This window comes from Siphateles boraxobius, unplaced genomic scaffold, assembly GCF_051911475.1.
Source record: "Siphateles boraxobius isolate OS27281-9 unplaced genomic scaffold, OSU_SipBor_1 5, whole genome shotgun sequence".
NCBI classification, from domain to species: Eukaryota; Metazoa; Chordata; class Actinopteri; order Cypriniformes; family Leuciscidae; genus Siphateles; species Siphateles boraxobius.
This window is the reverse complement of record NW_027509141.1, coordinates 10,029,146-10,049,076: the sequence shown is the minus strand read 5'-3', so window position 1 is coordinate 10,049,076 and position 19,931 is coordinate 10,029,146. Positions and strand designations below refer to the sequence as shown.

Here is a 19,931-nt window from a genome sequence, read left to right as displayed (position 1 = left end):
TGTTTAGATATTTGTACTGGAAAGCAAATTATTAAAAATGTTTCTCTCTGTATATCTCTCTCTATCTCCCCTTTAGATTCATTATGCAATATCTCTCTCTCTTTAATGTCTACATGTGTACATTGCATACTGATACTATATAACTAACACTGCCCCAGGTAGTGACCTGCCCTTTTCTGCTATACGCAGGAATGATTGTGCTCTCAGTCCAAAGCAGAAGCAAGTCTGAGCGTACGAGTTCATGATATGCAGTGTTACTTTATTCTGCCTCAAATTGTGAACTGATGACCACAATGATCAGCTATTTGGTGCTTGTGGTAAGTAAAGTTTGTCTTTCTGTCAGTTATACAATAGGCTAATTCAAGATTCAGCAAGATCTTTAAATAAAAATGTTGTTTCGTTCCATGGCTTACTTGGAATAGTTTTTTTTTTTTTTACATTGTTTTGCAAAGAAAAGAAATAGTAAATTCTAAAGTGCTTTTGTTACAATAAGGAGTTTTTTTTTTTACCTCAACAGACCCTTAAATTACTTATGTTGGTCTAACCTAATGCCAAATAAATTAATAAAATTAAAATGTAACTAAATTTAATCAAAACCGTTGATTCATGTTACCTCATGAATACTTTTCTATCTGTGTTTTTCCTTCAGTATTTGTTCCGATATTCTGATTGTTGGGACCTTTTTAATCTTGATCGTAATGAATAATCTGTGCAGGTGATCGGAATCATTATTATTAGACATCTTATGGAAGACTAGTGTTTTTATGTGTATTCCTGAAACATGAGCCACTATCAAGGTGATTTTTCTTTCTCGGGGTTAGTTGAGAAAAACAGCAACAAAAGAGTCAAGTATAGGCTTTCCCAAACCTGTTTCACAACTTTGAATATGTCATGTGAACATATACAGTACAAGCTCAAGGAGTTTCAAATTATAAACAAAAAAAATAAATAAAAAGAGTGTGTTTTGACCCAACCTTCATTACAGAAATGACAAAAAATTATCGGAATGTCAATGATTGAATGGCATTTGGAATGGTAAAACAAAGCAGTGGCATCATAATAACTTCATCTAATGGACTGCTTTTGAGAAACTAATTCTCTTACCTTTTGGTTTTAGCAGATGGATTGTTTTGGGGATACGACCCAATACACTACCCCCATCTTAAACATAAATAATGGCATACCATGTTTCACTGCATATCACATTCTTATTTCCAAAATACAGATTTTGTCTGTGATTTGATCATATGATCTGCTCTTGATCAATCTTGTTTTTTTCTACTTCTAATGCATATAACATGTTTAAAGCCATACTGTATATAACACACACTGTTTCTATTGAAAGGGAATTATCTGTCTGTGTAGCACAGAGAATCTCAAACGCCATAAAAGGTCATGGATTATAGACTCCTTTGACATTGTGGAGGAACACCCGGGGCCTTTCCCTTATGAATTGGGGCAGGTAAGCATCAATGCTCGCAAATAATGTAATGCGGGTTTTAAATCATAAAATAATACAAAACATTTAGATTTGGGATGGTATAGCCTTTTAGTTGCAGGGTCCAGATAAACTGCTATTTTATTTTTTATTTTCATATACTAAAGAAAATTTTCCAAGGATTGATCTGAAGACAAAACGAAAAAAAAGAAAAAAAAGAAATCATAGTAAATAAGTTCTTATGTATTTTCTGTAAAGCTAGCTGCTTCAAAACGATATGTATTGTGAAAAGGTCTATACAAATAAATGTGAATTGAATTATAGTTAGATTTTAAATTGGTAAGATATTTTATGAATCTACTGGATTGTTTCAAATTAATTGTTGTAGTTAATTATTACAACATAACTATTTAGCCTAATAGGGATGTGCACACACAAGTTATCCGAATTCGTGACACCAATGACCGATAATATAAAATGATTGCTCATGATTATGTGTGACATGACTTTTCGCTGAATTCGAAATTCAACAAACCAGCAAATTAATCAAATTTGGACCTCGTTTTTAACTTAGCCTAATTACGACATAGACGAATTTTCGGAAGCATGAAGCACATGTGAGAGCGGTCATACACAGGACAAGTTCACTCTAGCAGCGCGCACAAACTCACATAGCCGACAGGACGCATTCACTCTAGAGAGAGAGAGAGAGAGAGAGCAAAAAAGACAGAGCGTTAATGAATGAACCATCTTGAATGAAATAGCACACTAATAAAGCACATAAAAGAACTTAAACGAAAGTTATGTGACCTGTTTTACGGAATAGGCCCCTACGGCAGTTTGGTGCATAACCCCCATAATCTGCGTGTTTTTTTACTGAGTTGATCAGCGAGTCTTCAGCAAGAACCTCCATACAATCAAATACCAAAACCTGTCTAAAAAAAAAGAAAAAATGATTATAGAATGTTTAAGGCAAAGTTTAATAGGTGGCATTGTACTTTAATAGTGACATTGAATATTAATATCTAATCAATGTTGTTGTGTATGATGTTGGGTAATTCACACTGAAACATTACATGTAGGCTATTGTTAAAAACGACATGAATTTATTTGAATTTTATTCTATTTCACTTTGCTACCTCAACTCAACTTTTTACAAAATGGAATAAGGAATTGGAATTTTACAAAAAGGAATAAAATTGGAAATAAATATTCAGGACATTTAGCCCCAAGTTGCTAAATTAAATGAAAATGAAGTGCAATAGTTTGCAATGAAAAATGTAAACTAAAAATTCTTAATCGACAATTTAATTATGTGAAATGATATAAGTAGTTATCCTTTTGCCACAAACACAAAACTTGACTTCCTGAGAAAATTCCTTTACTCAAATTCTAGATTAAACTGGACCGTAGCTATTTAGTAGAGTTCAGGCTTAAAGGCAAAGGTGTGGATGAAGACCCAAAGGGTGTCCTGTCTATTGATCCGAAAACAGGAGTCATTAAAGTCCACCGTAAAGTCGACTATGAGCAGTACAGTGTTCTGATGGTAAGAGGAGTCAGATTTTTTTTTATTTATCAGATGCTATATGACGGGCATACAGAAAGTTTAAAACTAATCTCATTACCATTTCAAAGCTGACCTTTCAAGCTAGAAATGAGTCCAACTTGGCCATAGACACACAACTAGGCATGGAGGTCAACATACTGGACATCAATGACAACCCGCCAATATTCCAAAGGAAAGTTTATGATGTCACTATACATGAAGCCGCAAAACAAGGTCAGTATCATTGCTTAACTGTAGCATTTTCATCAACTGTAATCATGAGTATTTTAGGTTTGATTTACTGCACCTTAATATGCGAATCCCATATTGCTGTTTTTTTTTTTTTTTAACTAAGGACATGTTTGGTCTTGTTGACTTTTAGAATATATACTTTAAAGAGAGAAGAGTTACATGAGTATTAATATTACTCTATATAGTATTAGAATTGTTAAAAAAACGAAAAGAAATTGATTACAATGTATTCATTTTCATATTTTAAGCCTGAATGTATAGATCTGAGACAAAAAGGTCAAAAAGGCATTTCAAATTTGAAAACTAGTAGCCTATAGTGAAAAAGATATTTAAAAAAGTGTAATTATGCACATTATAACTATACTAACCTTAATGACCTTAATGTTTGCTATATTAAAATTTGTGTGACAGTTTGAGTTGATTTTCATCGAAAATCTTGACATCCGCCCTAAGAGATGTAAGGGGGTCCAATTTGTGAACAAATTACTTCTTCTGAGTCACATATTTTCAATAAATCGCTTGATCCACATTTCTGCATAATACATTCTACTTCGGTTCTCGAGTTCCAATGACTAATTCAATGATCTAGTCACAACAGTTTACAGCTTATAAATTTATATTTTTCACCGTTAACTTACATTTGTGAAACTTGCAGATGTGTATTCAAATCAAATCCATGTGTTTCACCATTCTCTACTGTTTGAACTACATGAACACGAAGTTCTTTTGCATCATTTTTGAAGCTTAATCAGTCCATTTTAATTGTAATTGTTTGGATGAGACAAGTTGTAATAACATTTTCATTTTCAGGAGATCTATTCCATAAACAAAGGAATTAAGTAATTTTCTTTATATTATCTGTTTGCAGGTAGTTTTGTTGTAGGTGTATTAGCCATTGATAAGGACGCACCGGGAAGTCTGAATTCCACCATTGATTACAAAATCATTTCCATCACTCCAGCCACAAAAAATACGGAATTCTATATCCAAGACAGTGGTGCAATATCGTTTAAAGGATGCTTTGATTATGAGGTAAAAAAAAACAAAGAAGGCATAATTTGGAAGAACAGGGATGATTACTCAATGCATTTATTATTACTCTCTTGTTACTTGCACAGTGCATTCAGGCCATAACATACTATGGCCTATGGCATATGCATGCCTGTAAAACTTGTGTGCAGGCTAACATTGGAATATTGCTGTAACAAGACATGAGCCATCATGTTAGTGCCTGACAAACCGACAGCCATCACAGTCCAGTCACAGTGTTAAAGTAACATGTGAAAACATGTCTTTAAAATATCTTGACATTTACCAGGTGATTTAAAGTTAGCGTGTGAACTTTTTGAGTATGTATATGAGAGTATAGAGTGGTGCAGGTATGATGCCACTTTGTAGGCCAACCGGCAAGTTAGCATCACATTGGTCCCCTCTACAAAAACCCAATAGGATTTTCCCATAAGATTTTGGATTATCGCTAAAAACAAGCCTTGTGATCAATAAAAGTTTATGATACATCAAGATCATTTTCACAGATTAACAACTTTACTGAATTTTGAAGCCTAAATGCAGCCGCCAGAAATAAAAAGCTAAAGGTAGGCTATAAACTAACTATACCACGGTCCTACAAATTCAACGTCACTATCACTAAGCTTCCGACAACTCTTTCAGTTTTTAATCTAAAAATATCTGTCCAGAAAGTTTGAGTTAGAATAGTTTATAAGAGCACAATTATAAACATAATGAGGCTGTAAACGCGAACTGGGCTTACCTGTTCAGCGTGATGATGTTTAATGTCCCCGGCAGCCTCTGTACAGACAAACCAGCATAAACCAGTGTGGAAATTATGCTGGTCTATGCTGTTTTTTCCAGCAGGATAGTCCCATTTAGCCACTTATTAGCAACCGCCTTTTTCAAGACATGTAACAGCTTAAAAAAAAATAATGAGTCGGGTTACACTTGTGTATTTTATGTCACAGAGTAAAATGTGAAAGTGTCTTGAGCTTGTGACCTTATTTCAGACATTTAATCATAAACCCATAAAAAAAAAAACCGAAGTGCTAAAAAGCTAAGTGTTTTGGCCTACAAAGTGATGTTATACCTGCACCACCCTACATAACCGGTTTTATTTTTCAGGTGGCTAATAAATACACTATAACAGTTGAAGCAAAGGACCGTGGAGAAGTTGTAAAGTTGTCAAGCACAGCGACCATAATTCTCAATCTCCTGGATGGCAACAACCATATACCAGTTATCACAGGGCAAACGGTTAGTGTTTATCTGTCCAATATATAATATTTCAAATAATGGCTCGTTTCCACTGAGCGGTACAGTACAGTACAGTATACGATTCGGGACGGTAAACGCTGATCCGGCTTGCGTTTCCACCGCCAAGAGTACCCTTACGCCGCCTTCACACTGGCAGTTGAAATCAGCTCTGATACGGATCTCACAGCCTGGATCAAATTTTCAACAATCTTTATAAATAAACCACAGATTTGAGCTTTAAACAACTACAATCTCGCCTGAAAAACTCTTAAAAGCTACATTTCATGACACAATAACATGTATTATATTATAGTATATTATATTTCAACTGTGTACTGAAAAATGGTGCTTCTTATGTTGTCATTCCCCTTGTAGCACGCGCAAGTGATGATCCTCTGTCAAGCAATCAACATTCTGCAGTGAGTCTAGCTCCACCCTTTAGGTACTGTGCCACCGAAAAGTGGTACAGTACGATTTGGCACTGTACCATTCACAACTTTTGACAGTGGAAACGGAAATAATTGCGTACCGCACTGTACTGTACCATAATTGCATACGGTATAACTACAAATAGTTACTCAGAAGAAAGTCACTTTTAAAATAGTACAGTCAAAAAAAATAACCCTCACCCTGTTCCAAAACTGACTGTCCTTCTGCTGCAGGACACAAAAATGTTTGTTGTCTGAACAATGACATTAAATATTGGGCATTGTATGGGGCATTGGGGGACATTTTTTTATTTTATTTATTCACTTATTTATTTTCAAACTCATTCAGGGTTCAGGGAATGTAATGGAGGGGACAAAAGGTACCTCCCCTCTCAAAATACACACAACTGATACTGACACACGTCTCACTGCTGCATGGAGGGTCATATACTCCATTCAAGGGGACAAAGGTGGTTACTTCTCCATGCACACTGATCCAGACACCAATGATGGAATCCTCACAGTGATAAAGGTATGTTTACACACTGTAGGCTATTCTGTAAATGTCATTCTAGTGTTCATGATCTCATCATCACAATATGTATATATATATATATTACTCAGGGATACTGAGTCATTTAGAGGTCATTAGTAGGGCAATTACAAATGGTCAACATTTGTAAGATTTGTGTCTCTGTAAAATTGTGATTATGACATTGCATTATGGTGAATATCAAAGGTTTTGTGGGGACGGATTTGTAGACACGTTACTGTTTTTAGATTTTTGGAATAAAGATAAAAATTATTTTTAACTGTATTTTTTTGGTTTTGTGTTTAGATCTTCGCTATTCATTAACCTATAGGCTAATTGAATGAAAATGTTTTCTTTGAATTCATATTTCACATTGTGTATATATAAATGTATAAAATATAAATGTAAAATTATTTATCTTAATAACACTATTCATTTCAGAGGTTTATGGTTAAGACTTTAAGTGTTGCTTTTGAGATGTATTTATTTTGAAAAATGAAATACACACAAATCAAAATACTGTAAATTATTTTGTTTCAGTGTAGTCTTGACAAGTTTATTTCTTAGAATGCAACAAGCACATACCTGCTATATTGATATTATGTACATTATTTATGTATTTATTTATTTTAATTCTATACATGCAGCCCCTAGACTTTGAGAAGCAAACAGAACATAAACTCACCATATCTGTAGAGAATGAAGAGCCTTATTTCTCTTGTGAGGTGAAGGCTAAACCTGTAGATGGCATCTGGACGGTCATCACAAATCCATCAAAACCATCCTCTATTAATGTTACCATAACAGTGGAAGATGCAAATGACCCTCCATACTTCGCAGATCCAAAAAGGAAAATAGTTATGGAAGAAAATGGTGTTATTGGAGCTTTTGTGGACAGAGTGACAGCAATCGATCCTGACACTGGACGTCCTCACAAATTAGAGTATGTTTCTCGTGTTCAATTTCATCAGAATCATTTAACTCCATCTGGACTCTAAAGCCGCAGTTAAAAATGTGTGGATGTTGTTGCAGTCTATTACAAAGTACCAAACCATGTGTTAGTTATTTAAAAGAAAATAATACAAAGAAGTTTGTTAGGTTTGAAATGATAAAACAATTGATATTGGTATTAACGTAATGAACTACACCTGTTTGAAATTTTAGTGTCTGAAGTCAGTTCCTCTCTTAAAAATCACCTTGACACCAGTTGCTTAAAAGTCATTGAAAATGTAAATTCTGTTCATTATTTTCTATCTAATATAAGGACAGAGATACATTTTGACTGTGACTTAACTGTCTAAAAGTGTCCAAAAACCTTTTGATGCCACTCTGGGGGATCCAGATATATGCTTGTGAAAATTGTTGTTTCCTCCCATCAGGTATTCTATCGAACAAGATCCTGCAGGTTGGTTCAGAGTAGACAAAACAACCGGGGAAATCTTTGCAAAAGAGACATTGGACAGAGAGTCAAGTCATGTGACCAACGAGACTTATACCGTCACTGTTCTTGTGACAGAGATGGGTAATACAATATGGTTGTCTTGTATTTGGCTTGCAAATAACTGCGAACACCTACATCCATCTATTTTCCACACCCCTTGTCCTATGTAGGGTCTCATTTATATATATATATATATATATATATATATATATATATATATATATATATATATATATATGTGTGTGTGTGTGTGTCTCAGGCCGAAACACCTGCATAGTTTACTAAAACTGTTATCCGCTCTATATAAGTATTATTTCTTTTTTTTTTTCTCTTTCGAATTACTGATTTTCCACACCAGAGGACCATCCTCCAATGACAAGCACTGCTACAATTCAGATCTACATCGAAGACAAGAATGATAATGTCCCCTTGTTAAAGGAGAACATGGTTTCTGTCTGTCAGTCTGATGAAGTGTCAAGTACAGAGATCACAGCCTATGACCCTGATGGAGATCCATATAGCGGACCATTCAGTTTTGAAGTAGTAGGAGATCATAAGGGTGAATGGAGCTTTGACCCCAGCCATGGTAAATTAAATCTTTCCATTGCCACTGTCAGCTCACTGGGTGATGATTATTATCATATAGTGTTCTCAACATTTGGTTAGTCTGGTTGGTTTACTAAGCTCTGATGCAAAACCCTTAATCATCACCTTTTGTCTTTTGTTTACCTTGTCTTTTAGGTATCACAGTGCATTTGGTGAAGGGTAAAAGCGTTCATGCCAGTCTGTACATGCTGATTGTGAAAATCTCTGATAAGCAGGGCAAGTTTGTCCTCCAGAATCTCTCTGTTGCTGCATGTGATTGTGCCGTCTCACCAAACTGTCTGCTGCAGCGCAACACACAGAAACAAGTAGGAAGTGGTGTGATGGGAATTATCATATTTGCCGCACTGATGATTTTGGGTAAGCACTTGTTTCTATTAAATTCCCCATAAAAGTGATGAATAAACATAATTCTTATCCCGTGATGTCCTAATATTATTGGGGCAGGACATTTTGAAGAACTTGGCACAACGAGGATTTGGTATTACTTGTGGGAGTGCACTAAGATTTCTAATATTTGATGTTGTGTGTTAGAAAGTTAAATCTTGAATCTAAAAGCCATTTTTCCTATTAGCATGCCTGTTGCTGTCTCTCACTTGCTCTTGTGGGACTGTGAAGTCCCCAGTCGAGGTAGACAATGTCTTAGAAGATGCCCTTCTGCCATCTAACATTGAGAAACCTGGCACTGATTGTATGGTAATATCTGACAATAAGATTTCTTATGAAAAGCTAAATGAAACTTTCCTTTTTTATTTGGATTTTTGTTCCTTAGTCAATTCTACAAAGATAACAAATGACTGTTAATCTATTATTTACATTCATAAAGGTCCCGACTAGTCTACTGAAGAAAAAATCTGTTAGTAAGTCAAAGGAAGCAACTCTTGTCAATAATGGGGTTCAACAGACATCTGACATTCAGCGGGTATAAACATTTCTATTTGTTGCATAATGAGGTCTTGGAAAGACTAAGTTCATATAGCCACTGTCCTTCTTTACACTACATAGTATTGATTTTTTATTGATTTCTTGGCCACAGAAATCTAGCAACATTATAGCCCCGCAAAGTCTCCCAGTTCAAGTGGATGAGAGTTGGTCTAGAGACAGATCGCAGTATTCTATTGAGGTAATACAGCAGTGTTCGTTTACGAAATTATCTCAATCATTTAAAAGGACTCATTTCAAAATAATTCATGGAATGATCCTTTCAAAAGTAAAAGTGGAAGTTCAATATTTACCGTATTGTCTTCTGTACGTAAGAAACAGATTTGGAAACGAATACAGAGTGAAAACCGCTACCAGGTAAATCTTTCATTGTAACACATCTAAACTTGTTCAGTAAAATGTTTTTCTTGTGAAATCTTAAAATCAGTAATATACAGGGCTTTCCTTACACCCCTTAGGGTTCAACATTTATCAGGAGGAGTTCACATAGAAGACAGAAAGCCTATTTCATCACCCGATCGACTCTGCAAAGCTTGCTTTCTCAGGTACTGTAAGATACTGTAAGAATAGCTGATTCAGCTTAAGTATTCCACAGACAAGGAACAGATAAATTCAACACTGATTCATTCATTGAACAATTTTCTTTCTCAACTTTCAGAGGCTGCATTCAATACAGTCCCTCGAAAATGAGTTGCTTGATTACGAGCCTCAGCTTTATGCCTTTGAGGACAACTCTGAGAACTTTGCAGACCTTGACCCCATAGACCTGCCCATTAATGAGTTTGATCCTGAGCTGTTCTCTGATCTTGGACCTGCATTTAAACATCTGGCTTCTATATGTAACCCAGGGATGAGGTCAAAAACAGAAGTAATTAAGAATGGGACTAGGTAGTGTAGAGATCAGGGACTGGATTCACAAAACAATCTTTAAAGTTTAAAGGGGTGGTAAAACATGATTTCACTTTTCTAACTTTAGCTAGTGTGTAATGTTGCTGTTTGAGAATAAACAATATCTGCAAAGTTACAACGCCCAAAGTTCAAAGCAAAGGGAGATATTTGCTTTAAAAAAATCAATTTCTAAGGGCTACAGCAAATGGCTGGTAGGGACTACACGACATTCCTCCTGGGTTGCGGACGTCAGCAAACCCCAATAAACTCCTCCTCCGAGAATACTAAATAAGGTGCGAGGCCATTTTATATTGCGTTGGAGAAGAGTTGTTGTGGTATATTAGGCTGGAGTGTTGTTGTCGTCGCAACGCTGTTATTTTTATCCGGATTGCAGGTCCGCTTTGTTCAGCCTTCCTAGGGAGTTAGGGATCAATGGTTACATTTTTTTTATTTATTTTTTATTTTAACTCGGTCCCTCATAATTATTACCCAAATCTCGCTCTCTGTGCTGCACATTTTACGGAGGAAAGCTTCCACAATCTTGGCGAGTTCAATGCAGGATTCGCACAACGGCTTGTCCTGATAGATGGAGCAGTTCCAACTTTAAGAACAGAAGCTGTTGTTTACGGGCCACAACCTGTAAGTATGATTTTTTTTTTCGTCTATGTGTTTTCCTGTAATAGTTTGTATTGTTAATTGTACGTTGTAGCAAGGAAGTAAACAAATGACAGGTTGTTTGGCTCTGCAAACCAGCTTGTTAAATGCTCATTCAACCTTAACTTCAAACACTAACGTTACAACTTTTTTTTAATCTCAACCGCGAACTTGGAATAAGTGTAAATTATTCTTTGATTAGAGCTTTTGTATTGATGTATTGTTTATCTACATGCTTGTTTATCTACAGGCATGCTAAACATGGTTCTGTGTTTGATTTGGCTACTGTAGTAAAACCAATGTTTAGTGTTCGTTTTGGGTTAATAGTTCTGGAGATAGATGTTTGGCTACAATCGTTCTAAAAATACAAAAGTAACGGTGCCATACAGTCAGTAATGACCACTATAGATCCGCAGATGTTTTCCACTTCAGTTGGCATTTTTGCACAGTTACTACATGTAGGCCTACACCTAATAAAATAATATATTGTTTTAATAAAAAAATGTTCTTGAATACACATTTGTGAATAGACAAACACTTGTTACTGTTATAAATTAAACATCAACTATAATAATTAGTACAATTAAATAACAGCTTATCGAAAAAGTAATGAGACAACAACAAAAAACAAACTATTCTGAAACGTCGTTTAAATAGCCGTTCTTGGACAGGTTCTGCTCGATCATCTTCACTAACATGCTCTGGGTCCGATTCGGGCTCAAGTTGGTATGGTTTTATTGACGCCATTGTTTATAATACACCAAAGTACAAACTACCGGTAAAGGTAAGAGGCGTGACGTTTCCGGAAAACGTGCACTAGGCGGTTAGCGAATCACAACACACTGGGCCAGCTAACCAATCTGAACCCATTGCGTATTTTTGAGGGACTGGCTTCATAGAACCCGGAAACCATCAGACTGCTTTTACAAGGAGGGACAGAGCAGTGTAGAATAAAGGTAAAATATATGAAAAATAATGCAATTTTTTAAAAACGAAGCATGAACACCTGTTACAGTGCACCCCACAAACAATATCAAGTTTTCGAAAAAATGTGTTTTACCACCCCTTTAGGAAAACAATTATTTGTAATAGCTATTTTCTTGTTATTTTCTTATTTTTAAGTAAAATAAAAATAAAGAATATTTTGAATTCCGAATCTTTCTACTTGAGATTCTTAAGACAAAACTTTAAATACTTGAAATAATCTTCTTTAAAAGCATTGTAAATAACTTCTTAAAAGTGATAGTTCACCCAAAAACGAAAAATTTTGTGTTAATTTATTCACCCGCATGTGGTTCCAAACCTGTATGACTTTCTTTCATCTGTTGAACAGAAAAGAAAATATTTTGAAGAATTTTGGTAACCAGACAGTTTATGGTACCTGTTGACTTCCATAGTAGGAAAAAACACTATGGAAGTCAATGACTCACGTCAGCTGTTTGGTTACCAACATTCATGAAAATATCTTCTTTCTAAATGAACACACAATTTTAATTTTTGGGTGAGCTATCATTTTAAAGTAAGAATAACCTCCAGCTTGTCTTAAATCGCCAAATGCAATTTGCATTATGAATTTATTGGGTTGTTTCATATTAACTGTTGTAATTAAGCATTAAAACATAACACAAGCGAAATATAATACATATTACTACCAGGGATGTGTACGAGTTCTCTGAAGTGACACCAATAATCGATAATATGAACAATGAACAATGAACAATGATCAATCATGATTACAGACAAATCACAGCCGCTACGTTTCAATCTCGTGGATTTCACATGGGAACTGTTCCAAAACCACGTTTCACATATGCATTTCAGTTTCACATGTGTCCAAAATGTGTTTTTTGTCATGTGAAATTTGCCACAATTCAGTAATGTTACAAAAACGAGTCAAATGATTATTTATTTTAACCATTTTTGGCAGCATTCAGCACACATGAGAGCGGTCATATACAGGACGCGTTCATAACGCTAGACACACACACATATATAGGCTACAGGGTGCATTTTGATTTCATGGTGACTTTTAAAAAGTTCTTTCTTAAGATTTTCGTGAATCAAGCCTCAGGAGGTTTATTTTGAACAAATGGGCTACTTGTTTCAAAAGGGGGAAAAAAATAAATAGATCGGGTCCCTCATAGGTAAACTGTTCCATTTGATTGGGATTGGTATTATAATTAGCCTATTGTTTTCCACAATGGATTTATTATGCCTGAAATAGTATTGTGTGATTGCATTGTTTATTTTGTAATTTCTAAAAGAAAAATGGCAAATATTCTATATGCAAGCAGACACTTGCCTAGGGTTTTCCATTTTATAAAATAATGTTGAGTGCATATTTTCCTAGCTGTACTGTTTTGTAAGATGATTGTATATCTTATGTTTTTGTATCTGTACACATCAAAAAGTGGAAACAAAAAATCTACAAAAATATTTGAGAAATCATGTAATCTTCAAAAACAGTGACTTACCTGTAACATTGTATCTTTGACCTATAGTGCTTAAGTGGGAAAAAATGGTGCCTTTTCTTACTTAAAGAGATAGTTCACCCCAAAATTAAAATTCTGACATTCATTTTATTTCATTTCGTTCATTTTCAGAACACAAATGAAGATATTTGTAATAAAATCTGTGCAATTTCTGTGCCTTCATTGACAGCTACGCAACTACCAAGCTGACGCTTAAAAAAAGTTTATAAAGAGATCGTAAAACTAATCCATATGAATTGAGTGGTTTAGTCCAAATTTTCTGAAGAGACTCACATCAGTTATGATAGACGGAAGCTCAAGCATATTTGCTTGACGTGCGAGAACCAATGAGGTTCATTCTCATGTTACACTGCATGTTTGAGCTTCTGCTAGAAACAATGAGGTTCATTCTCGTGTTACGTAGCATGTTTGAGCTTCTGTGAGAACCAATGAGGTTCATTCTCGTGTTACGCTGCATGTTTGAGCTTCTGCTTGAACCAATGAGGTTCATTCTCGTGTTACGCAGCATGTTTGAGCTTCTGCGAGAAACAATGAGGTTTATTCTCACGTGTCAAGCAGTTTGGTTGAGCTTCTGTTTATGTTTGCTGATCAATGAGTGTATGTGAATAATAACCTAAATTAAATCTGTTCATCAAATAAAGCTATCGTGACTCTTTGTTTTGACTAAACAATAAATTTGGACTAAACCACTCAATTCATAAGGATTAGTTTTATGATCCCTTTATGAACTTTTTGAAGCATCAAAGTGGAGCAGTTGCACAGCTTTCAAAGGAGAGACTACTGAACTGTCTCAGGTATTATTTAAAAAAAAATATATATATTTATTTATGTTTCGAAGATGAACAAAAGATTTGGAACAACACGAGGGTGAGTAAATGGTAGAGTTTTCATTTTTGGGTGAACTATCCCTTTTAAATGTTTGTTTATAAATGTTTTATTTTGCGATCTCTACAACCGCACAATTGTCTTACATTTTGCTGTTCCAGCTGTCATGTATTCCTTTGAATTGTCAAAATAAAGATGAGTTTTCATGATCATGTGGACATGCATTAATAATAAATGTCAGTGCCAGTCCACATACTTGCTTAACATAAAAGGAAAGCCTGTATATTTTGCCATAAACAATGAGTAAATTAAAAAATGTAGGTTTTTCTGTCGTATTTGCCAAGTTAAGAGACAAGTATGTTAGCGGTGACAGGAAGGATGAAGGAATTGGTAAAGAATTTAGGTAATATCACATAAGCATATGGGGGAGAACCATAATCTATCAATATTTTTTTTTTTACCTCAATTAGATACTTCCAATGCTAAGTCCATCACTGTATGATGATGATGATGTTTCCTATATATATATTTCACTTCTCAAAAAATTAGCATATTGTGATAAAGTTCATTTTGTTCCATAATGTAATGATAAAAATTAAACAATCATATATTTTAGGTTCATTGCACACCAACTGAAATATTTCAGGTCTATTATTGTTTTAATACTGATGATTTTGGCATACAGCTCATGAAAACCCAAAATTTCTATCTCAAAAAATTTGCATATTTCATCCGACCAATAAAAGAAGTGTTTTTAATACAAAAAAAGTCAACCTTCAAATAATTATGTTCAGTTATGCACTCAATACTTGGTCGGGAATCCTTTTGTAGAAATGACTGCTTCAATGCGGCGTGGCATGGAGGCAATCAGCCTGTGGCACTGCTGAGGTGTTATGGAGGCCCAGGATGCTTCGATAGCGGCCTTAAGCTCATCCAGGGTGTTGGGTCTTGCGTCTCTCAACTTTCTCTTCACAATATCCCACAGATTCTCTATGGGGTTCAGGTCAGGAGAGTTGGCAGGCCAATTGAGCACAGTAATACCATGGTCAGTAAACCATTTAACAGTGGTTTTGGCACTGTGAGCAGGTGCCAGGTCGTGCTGAAAAATGAAATCTTCATCTCCATAAAGCTTTTCAGCAGATGGAAGCATGAAATGCTCCAAAATCTCCTGATAGCTAGCTGCATTGCTGCCCTTGATAAAACACAGTGGACCAACACCAGCAGCTGACATGGCACCCCAGACCATCACTGACTGTGGGTACTTGACACTGGACTTCACGCATTTTGGCATTTCCTTCTGCCCAGTCTTCCTCCAGACTCTGGCACCTTGATTTCCGAATGACATGCAACATTTGCTTTCATGCGAAAAAAGTACTTTGGACCACTGAGCAACAGTCCATTGCTGCTTCTCTGTAGCCCAGGTCAGGCGATTCTGCCGCTGTTTCTGGTTCAATAGTGGCTTGACCTGGGGAATGCGGCACCTGTAGCCCATTTCCTGCACACGCCTGTGCACGGTGGCTCTGGATGTTTCTACTCCAGACTCAGTCCACTGCTTCCGCAGGTCCCCCAAGGTCTGGAATCGGTCCTTCTCCACAATCTTCCTCAGGGTCCGGTCACCTCTTCTCGTTGTGCAGCGTTTTTTGCCACACTTTTTCCTTCCCACAGACTTCCCACTGAGGTGCCTTGAGACAGCACTCAGCCTATTTTTTTTGGGGGGGGGTTTGCATGAGCTGTATGCCCAAATCATCAGTATTAAAACAATAAAAGACCTGAAATATTTCAGTTGGTGTGCAATGAATCTAAAATATATGAAAGTTTAATTTTTATCATTACATTATGTATACATATACATTACACTTCCCCGCCCCTCCCGGTCTTCGAGATCTCCACCCGGAACCGCTTCTCCCCTCTTCGCGAGCCGGAACGTGACGCCGCCGTGATCATCGGCACTTCCATGGTTCGTCATGTCCGTGCTACCTCAGGTAAGCGTAAGGTGCGCACTCACTGCTTTCCTGGTGCTCGTGTTCTTGATGCCGCTGCACAGATTCCCGAGATCCTGAACGGTGACGAGCACGTCGGAGCTGTGGTGCTACACGCGGGGACGAACGACATCAGGCTGCGGCAGACGGAGGTTCTGAAGAAGGACTACAGAAGCCTGATCGAGACGGTTCGCAGCACATCGCCTGAAGCAACGATCATCGTGTCTGGACCGCTTCCCACGTACCGACTAGGACAAGAAAGGTTCAGTAGATTATTTGCTCTAAATGAATGGTTAATGTCATGGTGTAATGAACAGAAACTGCTCTTTGTAAATAATTGGAATCTGTTCTGGGAGCGACCTAGGCTCTACCGCGCTGATGGCCTGCACCCCAGCAGAATCGGAGCGGCTGTTCTGTCGGACAACATCTCCAAGACGTTACACACCATATGACTAGTAAGTCAAAGTCCAAATCACAGTCTTTGCTGTCCCAACTTAATTGATATAAGTAGTGTAGAACATTATATAGAAACTGTGTCTATTCCTCGCTTAGTGAGGCCAAACAATAAATCTAGTGTAGGATCTAGCAAAAATCTTATTGTAATTAAACCAGAAAATCTAAATATCAGTGAACAAAAACAATTTCTAAAGCTAGGTCTTCTAAACATTAGATCGCTCACACCTAAGGCGGTTATTGTAAATGAAATGGTCACAGATAATAGTTTCGATGTACTTTGCCTTACTGAAACCTGGCTTAAACCAAATGATTATTTCGGTCTAAATGAGTCTACTCCACCAGGATACTGTTATAAGCATGAGCCCCGTCTGATCGGTCGTGGTGGCGGTGTTGCAACAATCTATAGAGATATTCTTAATGTTACTCAGAAAACAGGTCACAGGTTTAATTCGTTTGAAGTACTTGTGCTAAATGTTACGCTCTTAGATTTAAGAAACAAATCCATATTATCTCTAGCCTTGGCTACCCTATATAGACCTCCAAGGCCCTATGCTGACTTCCTAAAAGAGTTTGCATACTTTCTCTCAGATCTATTGGTCAATGTCGATAAAGCAATAATTGTTGGAGACTTTAACATACACGTAGATAATACAAATGATGCGTTAGGGACTGCGTTTACAGATTTATTAAACTCCTTTGGGGTCACGCAAAACGTCAGTGGTCCCACTCATCGTCTAAATCATACACTAGATTTAATTTTATCATATGGAACCAATCCAACTGATATAAATATTATACCGCAAAGTGATGATCTCACTGATCATTACATGGTATCTTGCGTAATACGTACTGCTGAAATTTGTCAAGTTGCGCCACGTTATCGACCAGGCAGAACAATCCTTCCAACCACTATAGATAGATTCTCAAATAGCTTACCTGATCTATCTCAGCTGCGCAGTGCACCCAAACAAACAGATGAACTAGAGGAAATGACTAGCAGTTTGAGCACCATGTTCTCTAGTACACTAGATATTGTTGCACCAATTAGACTAAAAAAGGTTAGAGAGAAAACTAAAGCACCATGGTACAACAGTGCTACGCATGCAATCAAGAGAGAAACTCGTAACTTAGAGCGTAAATGGAAACAAACTAATTTAGAGGTCTTTAGAATCGCGTGGAAAGACAGTATGTCACGTTATAAAAAGGCTCTAAAAGCAGCCAGGGCTGAGCATCTCTGCAAACTAATAGAAAATAACCAAAATAATCCAAGGTTTTTATTCAACACCGTGGCTAGACTAACAAATAAACAAACATCACCAGAGCAAAATATTCCGTTACAATATAGTAGTAATGATTTAATGAATTACTTCAATGAGAAAATAGAAAGCATCCGAAACACAATTGTAAATATACATTCCTCTATGATGTCTTATGATTCAGCCTCAATTATGGCCCCTCTAGAACAACTACACCGCTTTACAACTATAGGACAGGAAGAGCTAAATAAACTTATCATTGCATCTAAACCAACAACATGTTTATTAGATCCAATACCCACTAAACTACTGAAAGAAGTGTTACCTGTAGTGGAAGAGCCTCTTCTTAATATTATTAACTCGTCTTTATCTTTAGGTCATGTTCCAAAAATATTCAAGCTGGCAGTAATACAACCTCTCATTAAGAAACCGCAATTAGATCCAAATAACTTAGCAAATTACAGACCCACCTCAAATCTTCCATTTATGTCTAAAATACTAGAAAAAGTTGTGTCCGCTCAATTGTGCTCTTTCTTGCAAGAAAATGATATCTATGAAAAATTCCAGTCGGGATTCAGACCGCATCATAGCACAGAAACTGCGCTAGTTAAAATAACAAATGATTTACTTTTAGCTTCTGACCAAGGCTGTATCTCAATACTAGTTCTACTCGATCTTAGCGCTGCGTTCGACACTATCGATCATAAAATACTCTTGGATCGACTACAAAACTACACTGGTGTTCAGGGACAGGCATTAAGCTGGTTTAGATCGTACTTATCAGACCGTTACCATTTTGTCTGTTTAAATGGGGAAAAATCAAAGATAACGCCAGTAGACTATGGAGTGCCGCAAGGATCGGTGTTAGGCCCTCTGCTATTCTCAATATACATGCTGCCACTTGGTAATATTATAAGAAAACATGGAATTAATTTCCACTGTTATGCTGATGACACTCAATTATATATCTCATCACGACCAGATGAAAACACTAACTTATCTAAATTGACAGAGTGTCTAAATGATATAAAATGCTGGATGACGTGTAATTTCCTGCTATTAAATTCAGATAAAACGGAGGTACTACTTATTGGTCCAAAAAACTACCCACAAAATCCCTTACAATACAACTTTAATTTAGAAGGATGTCCTGCTACTTTATCCTTTACAGTAAAATACCTGGGTGTTGTACTAGACCGCAACTTGACTTTCGAACATCATATTTCATATATTACAAGAACAGCCTTTTTCCACCTTAGAAACATTGCTAAGCTACGTAACATGCTATCTGTTTCTGATGCAGAAAAGCTAGTTCATGCATTCATGACATCGAGAATAGATTACTGTAATGCTTTATTAGCTGGTTGTCCTGCATCCTCAATAAACAAGCTACAGTTACTGCAAAATGCAGCCGCTAGAGTTCTTACTAGATCAAGAAAATATGATCATATAACACCTATTTTATCATCTCTACACTGGTTACCTATTAAGTTACGTATCAATTACAAAGTATTCCTACTGACCTATAAAGCCCTAAATGGTTTAGCTCCTGTGTATTTAACAGACCTTCTATCGCCATACAATCCATCGCGCTCTTTAAGATCACTAAATTCGAGGCTTCTGGTCATTCCTAGGATATCTAAGTCCACTAAAGGAGGGAGGGCGTTCTCGCATTTTGCTCCTAAACTCTGGAATAGCCTTCCTGATATTGTCCGAGACTCAGACTCGCTGTCCCAGTTTAAAACTAGATTAAAGACGCATCTCTTTAACCAAGCATTCACTTAATGCTTAACCTTTAATACTACTGCTGAATCAGTTCGAATGCATTAACATTATGAACATCAGCTATGCTAATTATTTCCCATCTGCCTTTCTGCTGTTATCTCGGGACGCTAGTCCCGAGGTAAATAGCGTTCGTCAGCTCCAGTTTG

General features: G+C 36.4%; 1 protein-coding gene across 1 annotated transcript; it reads left to right on the top strand.

Moving 5' to 3' along the window:
* Positions 1 to 205: 205 nt before the first annotated feature.
* cdh27 (cadherin 27) lies at positions 206 to 14,521 on the top strand. Its single transcript, XM_077202759.1, has 17 exons — positions 206 to 317; positions 1,346 to 1,462; positions 2,835 to 2,984; positions 3,074 to 3,218; positions 4,105 to 4,268; positions 5,373 to 5,504; positions 6,282 to 6,464; positions 7,112 to 7,407; positions 7,844 to 7,986; positions 8,264 to 8,491; positions 8,647 to 8,868; positions 9,083 to 9,204; positions 9,335 to 9,430; positions 9,545 to 9,631; positions 9,766 to 9,807; positions 9,909 to 9,995; positions 10,109 to 14,521. The coding sequence occupies exons 1-17, from the start codon at positions 285 to 287 to the stop codon at positions 10,340 to 10,342; spliced, it is 2,481 nt and encodes an 826-aa protein (XP_077058874.1). The 5' UTR covers positions 206 to 284; the 3' UTR covers positions 10,343 to 14,521.
* Positions 14,522 to 19,931: the final 5,410 nt, after the last annotated feature.

Bases quoted from the DNA above. Each gene is read 5' to 3' on its own strand.
- cdh27 (XM_077202759.1), top strand. From the start codon at position 285: ATGACCACAATGATCAGCTATTTGGTGCTTGTG. The intron at 3,219-4,104 runs GTCAGTATCATT...ATCTGTTTGCAG, and splicing joins ACATGAAGCCGCAAAACAAG to GTAGTTTTGTTGTAGGTGTA. The intron at 9,632-9,765 runs GTAATACAGCAG...TCTGTACGTAAG, and splicing joins GATCGCAGTATTCTATTGAG to AAACAGATTTGGAAACGAAT.